The following is a 9,839-nucleotide window of genomic DNA, read 5'->3' on the forward strand; positions in this document are numbered from 1 at the left end:
GAGTCCACTTTCTGAAACTCTTGGGAAAACTTCAAATTTGTTCAAGTTCTTTTGACCAATAATAATAATGACGATTTTGCCTAATAAAACATGTTTGACTGTTTTCTCTTTTTCCAAACTCCTAATTAAACACTTCAATGATTTTGCCTCTTATATATAATTTAGACTCTTTCATTTTATATTAATTAATAAAATAAATATTTAATAATATAACATAAACTATTCCAATAAACGAACTTTATAAAAATGATTACCAAGAATTCTTCTATCCGCGTCATTCATTTCATTTTTCTCTCTTTCTTAAGTTTCTAAAAGGGTAAGTTAATTACGTGCCGAAAAACTTTCCCAGAGTATTTTTGTTTTTGGAAAGGAAGGGGAGAAAAAGGGGGGAAAAAAAAGTGGAAGAGTTGATTCAAGGACACAATTTGTGAGGTTTTGGTTGTCTGAACCTTTATTTGACTAAGTAAACTTGTTTTCTTTATTAAAATTAATCAAACATTAATTTTATCAACAGGGCTCTCCCAATTTTTTTGGTTTTTCTTTCTCTCACGCGCTTTCCTTGAGATTAAAGCATTAGTTAACTTATGCAAGTCAAGAAACTTGGAACGTGGAAGCAAAGCAATTGTGTAAATTATCACCTCACGATTTCTCAACTCTTACTTAGAAGTGTTTGTTTTACTTTAGACCATATATATCTTTTACCGAAAGTAACTATGTTGGAATTAAATAGAATTATTATAAGAAAAAAAGGTTATTTTTCAAAGTTATTTAACGTGACTGTATATCTAAAATTCGACTTCAATTAATTCATGTGCTTAATGATTATACAAAAAATGCTATGCAACACCAAAAAAAAAAAAAAAGATTGTGTACGTGTTATAGAACAGAACATACAACACACACAAAGCTCACATGCACTAGGTAAATTAAATATTGTTTGCAAGGGACTGATACCATCATGTGCATTCAACAAAGGCCATAAAAAAAAACATAACATTCACCATTCCCTAATGCAATTCGTTCCAGAGCTAAATAAAAGTGGCCATGTTTGGTTAAATTGACAGAGAAAAAATAATTGAATAAGTTTTTAAAATGATCGATTTTTCAGCTATAGATATTACTTTTTAGCAGATACCAAAACTACGTACCATAGACCACAGTGCCATCCCAATTAGATTTACTGAAACTGAAAACCATCCGATGCTCATACTCTGCCCTGGCTCACACACACCAACCTTTTTTTCCTTTTCTTTTCAGATAAAAACTCGCACCTTCTCCTTGGCCATTGAGACTGCTAAACAAAAAATCAATAATTGACATAAAATTAGTCATTATATAAAAAATTAACCAGTAAGTAGTTTGATATCATCTCAATAAGAAGAAATTTAAATTATTTTGCATTTAATGTAAATTACGTTGTATTATATGAAGAATAGTTTCAACAAAGAAAAAATGTGAATATTCTAAAAGGTGAAAGTCTCACATTACTGTTTTATACTTATAAAGAAGATAATAGTGGCATGGACTTATGCAAATGAGATTGGATCAAGTGCACTTGGTATGGGGCAAACCTTCCAACCCCCCCACCCCCCTCAATAATGGATCTTGTGGACTTTATGTTGAATTTAATTATCATGTCTACCAATAACAGTAACCTCCACATATGCTAAAAAATACTAGTAATACATACAATTTTTCAGTAATTAGTCATTATTTTCTGACTCCACATTTTGGAAAATAAAAATGGGTGAGCCAGCAAATTTTAGGCCAGGCTGTTGGGAAAATATTTCAAAAACAGTACGAATGCTCACTGATTTAACTCAGAATCCTCGTTTTAGCCATTTTAGCCCTTTCTTTTTATCCTGGCACAAGTTATCCGATAAATGAGTAACCGACAAAATAGTATTCAGAGTTGAGCTCAAGCACATTTCTCTCCCATAAAAAAAGAGGAAAATAATCACAGGAACTTGGCACTAAATGGATCGTGTCATCTGAATTCCAATGTCAAGAGAAAATAGGCTATGCTATGTCATTGTAAAAACAACTTTAAATAACTTTCCACTTTAATAATAAATCAGCAAGTATAATAAAATTATTAATTTATGATATAAAACTATTTCATACTTTAAATATATTAAAAGTGAGCAGCCAGGACATTTCATTATTAGAATTGCTTTCTCGCAGTGAAGAATTTTGCTAACCTTTTCGTGACTTTCATGGAGTTTCAGTAAAGCCTTAATTTTTGTTTACATAAGGACCTTGATTTTCCTTCTTAGAAGTTATTAGCAAATCTAATAATTGTGCCAATGGTGATGACCAGATCTTGAATTTGAAATAGTCAAATAGCTATCCCTCGGTTTGCAATAACGTTACTATTTTTAGTGGTGGGGTTGACCAGGAAAAGATACAAAATAAATTTGAAAAAGCAACTTGCAGGAACAAACTCCATAACACATGTTTCTTCTGCCAACCAAGCATTCAATAATTGAATTTCCCAAAAGGTTCCCGAGTGTTAAATAATAAAAACACAAAAACACATCTGAGGAACAAGAACATCCATAGTTTTGACGGTATTACAAATGAAGATAGCCCATGTCCCAAAAGGTTTTAAACAAGAACAAGAACCATACCTTAAAATATGACAACTAATTTCTTGAGACTGAGGATCCCCCATTATGAAGAGGGAATAATTTATCATTCAATGCCTCTTTCTTATAATACATGAAACTGTAAAGAGAATAACACTAAAACCCACAGAAAATATAATCAAAGAATAAATGAAAAACCCCTATTACAAGGTAACAATGTGTCAGCCCCCTCCCCTTCCTCTCTTTAATCTCTACACACCCGAAAAATAAAACTTCCATCCGAAAATTCGTGCAACTTTGTGAAGCATGATGTGCTACATTCTTCAACATGACTGCAGTGTAGCTGAAAAATAACTAACCTTCTTCTTCAGCTTTTCTTTATTCAAGACTCGTCACAATTCAATCCACAAATTTCTAACACGGGGCCGTCTCTTGACACAAACGGGTTAATTCTGACCCACATGAGAGTCAAGATGGAGGCCAGAAGGATTGACCAAACCAATATAATGGTTGGCATTCTATCTTGTTTTCCAAGCAACCCCTTCAAGAAGGGGTAGAGATGGAGGATCACCCACAATGCAAAGAACAATCTACCAAAGAGAGGTCCCCATGAATCATAACCATTGTTGATGGCATCTGAGACCCCAACAACCACCCCAACAATATTCATGATTAGTAGGGTCATTGGAGGGATCAAGAGTGATGTCCACTTGAAGATGTAGAGTTCTGAGAATTCTCCATCATCTGCTGCTTTTGACGTCACAGTGAAGTTTGTGTTCACACCAGCCAAGACCTTCAGTAAACCCTGAAATAGGGCAAAAAGATGAGAAGATACACCTCCGATCACCCAAAACTGTTCGTTCCTCCACCAGTCGTCTATGCTAACACCGCCCCATTGCATCTCAAGGATGCCAGTTGCTGCAATGGATATGAAGAGGGCCATGAACACAATACTGGCATAGTTGCTAATCTGCATTTGAGACAGAAATTTGGATGTTAGTAACCTAACAAGTCTATACCTATCGCTTTTATTATTTGAAGTAAAATCCAACTGTTTAAAATTACAGGAACACAAATGACGCAGTAATATGCAATGCCAATAACCTCCAAAATAGTTTCAAGATGGCAAGGTCACAGATACGAGTATTGAGATGCTCCAAAATCATTTTCATTCTAGTTTTCCCACATGTAGCATTATGAATTTAGCTTCTGTATGGTGAGTGCACATCAAAAGGGAAAATCCAGCTTTATAACCATTGATTATAAAATCAAAGGCTTAGATTATAAAATCTACTCTACTCTAGATTTTCCAACAACCCCTCGCTATTCCCTCTAAAGTTCACCTACACTTCAGAGGAGCTAGATCCTAGCCTTAATCTCAACAATCCAAATACTACATTTTCGTTTGTTTTAATTCCCTAGTTGGGCAAGGAAAAATACGAAAGTGATTTCTTCACTGACAGACAAATAGATTTTCCAGTCAGAAGACATATAAGCATACCTCAGGTACAATAAATTTTCCAGTCAGAAGGCATATGGCTGGTAAAGTACAGTAGACAAGCAGTGGGAGGGAAGTCCAGGGATATACAACTGAGTTAATGTAGGAAAATCGTTCCAACCATTTCAACCCACCACCATAACCATACCAGATTGGACAATGTCTGCTGAAAAAAATCTCAACAGACCCAAGAGCCCACCGAAGAACTTGATGCAGACGATCTGAAAGGTTGATAGGCGCAGACCCCTTGAATGCAGGCCGCTTAGGAATGCAATACACAGACCGCCAACCATGGCAATGCATTTTAAATCCAGTCAAGATATCCTCTGTCACAGAACCATATATCCACCCAACCTGGTAGCAAGCCAACGATTATGAGCAAGAGAAGAAATATAAGAATGAGAAGACTAATTTTTCAAAAAGAATTTACAAAACAAATTTCTTTCTATGATACTTACTTCTTTTCCCCATTCAGTTTTGTCTTCATAACCACAACTGATGACTTGGATGGCTTCTTTTAAAAGTGATGCAGGACTCACGCCCTGTGGAACTCCACCATTATCCAAGAGTGTGGAGGCCACAAATACTGGAGACTGTCCAAACCTCTTCTCCAACTTTGTTTGAGTCAGATTGGATGTCTTCTCATTGTTGGTTCCTGGAAAAGATTTAGTATTATTATCAAGGAAATTTCTCACAGTATGTATTTTGATTTGTAAGGATAGCCACATCATACAAAATCCTAACCTTCATTCCCTGCCTCAATATTTTCAAGTGCATGTATCTGCTTTGATGCTTCACTGTGCTTCACCTTCCTCTTTTTCTCCTTCTTAGTGTTGGCATTCTTTTTCTTTCTAGAGCCACAACATAGGCAGCACCACTTTGGCCAACAGTTACAAGTTTTGCTCGGTGGTTTCTTCTTGGCAGGTGCATCATATCCATAAAGTGCATACCTTCTGAAAACACATCCCGTTCCGACATATATTGGACCTTGTATCCCATCCAATCCTTTCATGTTAATCTGTTTTCAATTGGGGAGTTAGAAGCTGTCATACTAAAGAACCAAAAGAAAAGCAGTCAAACAAGCAAAGAAAATTGGAAGAGAAAACTTACATCGAAAAATACCACATTTCTGTTTGAATATCTATCATGTCTATCAATTCCATCAAATCTCTGAGGAAATTGCACATAGCAAACCTTTTTCCCAAGTTGAGGGTCCATCATAAAACACATAGCTTCTCTAAGTGCCTTGCTATTGTTAATGTAGTGATCACAATCAACATTCAGAAGATACGGTGCATTTGTGATAATTGCTGATGCCCGCACCTTCACATATTTAATATCATTACAAAAACAAGTTATTTAAGGTCAATGGAACATCATCTGAAGCTGAACCAAAATAAAAGTGAATTGATACTTACCAGAGCATTCATTGCACCAGCCTTTTTGTGGTGATCAAACCCTGGCCTCTTTTCTCTAGAAACATAGACCAAGCGGGGTAGCTCATTTCCTTCAACATCACGCACACCATCCTGACCAAGGAAGACCTGTAAAATACAAAAAGAATTTTAGCATTTCTAACTCAGAAGACAGTGAAATGTGTTGACTAGGATCCAAATTCTCTAGCTAAAGCAGAAAGGTGGCATGAGCAGGTCTACTTGCAATGCAAGATTGCTTACATTCTATAATGCAAATTAGTTTGAACATCAGGCAAAGGAATGTATATATACAGGGGAAACAAATATCAACCAGACAACCTTTCAAAAGCCAAGAAAACCCAAATTCTTCTTGATTTAACAGAAAACAAAATAAAGGGCAAAAAGTTTTCAAAATCATCCATGAGATGCCCAACAATATCATATGCAAACACTATTTTCGATGTTTGTTAAACTGATATATCTTCTTACCTGAATCATGCCAGGATGATCCCTCACATTATTTCCAGGCCAAGGAGTCCCATCTTGCATGGTCCATCCATCCTCAGGAACCTTTTGTGCTGTTGCCACCAAACTGTTAATCCTCACCTTAAATTCTTCATAATCCCTCTGTAACAGCCAAAATGAAAAAGACCATTAGCAGAGTCAAATGGTTGCATCTTTTAGCACAAGAAGCAAATTACTTAAAAAGAAAAAGTTGACACCTTCATTGCTCTCCTTTCCCTGACAAATGCAGGGTGTACTTTATTTTTCAGATAGTCCATCTTCTGACCAAAGTACCATTCTGGTGCCCGGGGCTCAATATTGTATTTCTTACAGAATGGAACCCATCTCCTAGCAAATTCAGATGTCTCAGACAGTGCTTCAAAAGTAAGCATAGCAGCACCATCATCTGAGACATAGCATGCAACTTTATCAACTGGATAATCAACAGCAAGGATAGACAGAACAGTGTTTGCTGTAATCAGCGGAGGTTCTTTCATGGGATCGACAGTACTGACAAAGACGTCTACACTGGACAACTCAGATGGCTTCCCTTCTTTTTCATACCTGCAGCAATGTAAAAAGCCAATCTTGAGCAACATAGTAGGACTTTTAAGCATGAAAATTAGAATGAGATATACTTGGGTACAGAATAAATGCAAATCAAGAAAAAAAAATCACCAGATATGGTAGGTAGGCTCAATTACCTGAGCGACAGACGATCAAGGTATGTTTCTCGCTGTATTGGGTACCATTTTGGAAACTGATCCATTATCCATGATACAGCAAACCATATTTCACAGATGACTGATGTCAACCACAAGCCATATGCATCATTAACTGGGTGGAGAATTCTGTAATGGAAAAAGAGCCCAAGGACAACAAGGCGGAGTACTATAATCATTCTGTAAGGATTTATCTTGCTTGAAGGGATTGGTAGCTTCCGAGAAAGTGGCTGTCTGCCTTCATCCATCCTGTTATAATATATTGATAAAAATGTCAATACCCAAAGCAAAAGTATCCGGTAGAAAAATTAGAGAAATATAATTGTTCCATTCTAGTTAAACTTGCATCCCCCTGCCTCAAGTGCACATGCATACACTGCAACACCTAACTAACAAAACAATAACAGATTTCATGGCTAAGACGTATGCATGTATCCAACAACCACCTATTGCCATTACATTGTTTTGGAGTCTTAAATGTTTTCCTAATGCAAAATGATATGGCTTTGATGTTGTAAAGAGGTGCACTAGTATCCACTCTAATTATGGAGCATAATTAGGAACTTAAATGAAGCAAAATAAAATGTTGAATTGGAGACTTACATAGGTAAATCAGAGTCCTCAAAATCATCACCAAAATTTCCATCATTGCTCCCTTCATGCTTCACCACCTGAAGTTTGTCACTCTGTCTTTTCTTCCATTCCTCCATGCGGTCTTTCCAAGCCACACTTCCATACCCATACACAGCAATGTCTTTCTTGGGGGCCATGGGTCTGGGTTGCACTATAACAAAAGAAGGACCAGGGTGAGAATATATACAGACAACACAAAATTTAACAATGCAGAACTAGACAATTGTACAGCACTTACATGGAATAGATGGATCATTATAAGGCATTGGATGGACTCTGTTTCCATGATTCATATGAGACGGAACAATTAGCGCGTGGCTATTCGAAGATATCTCAGGATCCTATAAATAACAAAAACGGTAATTCGTTAGAATCAGTTGCCAGTGTGAAGTGATCCCCACACAAAATGAAAATCAGGCACGCCAAAAGGGAAATTCAACAATATACTACCTCCTCCCCATAAGTCAGGAGCGGTATGTCAGAATTTTGAGGAGCTGAGCCATGTTCCAAGTTTGTCGCCATGCCAGATCCGTTATTAGCACCTCGCCCAGTATTAGGGCGTCCAGAATACAAGGATTCCGACATTGGTTGTGGGCCCAGAGCATCAACATCCCCATAATCAAACTCATTGTCCAAGTCATCAGTGTCATCTTCCTCTTCATCGCCTTCAACCCTGGGACTACCTGCAATTCATTCTTCGGTAACACTGTAAGAAAACTTCCACAACAGTAACAAGATACCAGAGTCAAAGAAAGGAAGCACAAAACCAATCTCACCTTTGATACGTTTGTATCTGGTATTGCACTGAGGACAAGCCTGGATCCCCTCACGCCTTTCATACTCATAGCAAGGCCGGCAAACCGGGAAAGCACACTCATTGCAGGCAACAAATGGCTCCCCATCCACAGTAATCTCTATCTCATCCCCACAAATCTGGCATATCTGTCCACTCAGCTCTCGGACAGACTTAATCTGAGCAGAACCAAACCAACAAAACAAGAGAACAACAATGTCATTAGCACCTGATTTACAATCATTGGAGAAACTAAACAATCCAATCACCCAATAACATTCCTCATTAACAAAATCCTACCCAACTTAAAGGTTGTACATATCCAAGTCACATAGGCAGGGAAATAGACAAATTTATTCACACACTCCTCTCACTGAACTCCTCAAAGCTAATCAGGTCACACATCAACATCAAATCTTCCAATATCTGATAAAACCATTGGCAATTGTTCCACCCTCACTAATCAACTAATCCTCAGCTAACCTCACGAGCGAAATCACACACAATGTTCGCACATTGCAGACACACTCCAGAAGGGTCAACCCTCAAACCGAACCACGATCAATTAAATCTGAAGCTTATCCCCCAAAAACCAAAAATCCAATTTTTAACTCACCACCCTTTTTGTTCATAAAAACACCCCCACCCCACAAGCCAATAACTTAAAAATAAGAACAGGATAACCACAGAAACCGCAATAGACTGCTTCAAGAGACCACCGACAGTGCAAAAAACAATAAAGATGGACACTTTTTTGGCGTAGAAAAAGAGATCGGAAGAGAAATAGAGCACAAATTTATTTGGACAAAAAAGTCACAAAAACCCTATACAGTTCAGAAGAGATAGAGAGAGAGGTTACCCTTCCATTATCATCAGCATTGATGAGCACAAACTCGTTCCTGTTGTGGGACCCAGCAACGAGTCTTCCTCCGGTGTGCATCACTGACTCTTGAACTCACAAAGTCTTCTTCTTTTTCTTCTACAAATCGAGAACCCCTCTTTGTTTCAGAAGAAAAAGATCCACGCTTGCATTGCTCAACACCACCACATCACACCCCACTTCCTCCACACAAAACCAAAAGATCCAAAATCACTCTCTCTCTCTCTTCTTCTGTTTGTTTTTTTTTTTTTTGCTTCCCACACACAAGCAATTCCCGATTGCGGGGCAAAACTAAGAAAAACAACAAAACACAATTTCCCTTCTTTAATAAAGAGAGAGAAAGAGGAGAGTGTTGGGGTTGTGCGTGCAGTGTGTGCACTTTGATTCCTTCAGAAGGCAGCCACCGTCGGCTGGTCCTATTCTTTTAGAGAGAGAAAGTGCTGAGAACACGAACAAGAGAGAGAGAGAGAGAGTGTTGTGTGTGTGAGTGGAAATGAAGACGCGTAAGAGAGAAGGAGATACAACAACACAAGAGGAAGAAGAGAGGGGGGGGGGGGGGACAGAGAGATCGAGAGGAAAAGTAATCAAAGCTAAGATTATTAAAAAGGAGGAAAAAAACACACCGAAATTATAATAAATAAAAATAAAAATATGAAGCAGTACGAGTTAGTAAAGAGTGAGGTGGTAGGTGGGGCCCAGTTGGAGTTTGGTGATGAATGAATAATGCTAAAGCAAAATTGATCTATTTCTTTTTTGGGTTTATTACATTAATTTAATTTAATGTCTAATTCGGAGGAAGAAAAAAT

At 37.5% G+C, this 9,839-nt stretch overlaps 1 protein-coding gene across 1 annotated transcript; it reads right to left on the reverse strand.

The window, feature by feature from the left end:
* Positions 1-2,485: 2,485 nt before the first annotated feature.
* Positions 2,486-9,597, reverse strand: LOC114413192 (cellulose synthase A catalytic subunit 6 [UDP-forming]-like). Its single transcript, XM_028377448.1, has 14 exons — positions 9,013-9,597; positions 8,137-8,332; positions 7,811-8,043; positions 7,599-7,701; positions 7,331-7,511; positions 6,710-6,976; positions 6,224-6,569; positions 5,991-6,128; positions 5,505-5,630; positions 5,197-5,409; positions 4,831-5,104; positions 4,545-4,741; positions 4,090-4,440; positions 2,486-3,558 (listed from the first exon to the last, which is right to left on the reverse strand). The coding sequence occupies exons 1-14, from the start codon at positions 9,091-9,093 to the stop codon at positions 2,971-2,973; spliced, it is 3,294 nt and encodes a 1,097-aa protein (XP_028233249.1). The 5' UTR covers positions 9,094-9,597; the 3' UTR covers positions 2,486-2,970.
* Positions 9,598-9,839: the final 242 nt, after the last annotated feature.

Source organism: Glycine soja, chromosome 5, assembly GCF_004193775.1.
Source record: "Glycine soja cultivar W05 chromosome 5, ASM419377v2, whole genome shotgun sequence".
In the NCBI taxonomy this organism is placed as follows: Eukaryota; Viridiplantae; Streptophyta; class Magnoliopsida; order Fabales; family Fabaceae; genus Glycine; species Glycine soja.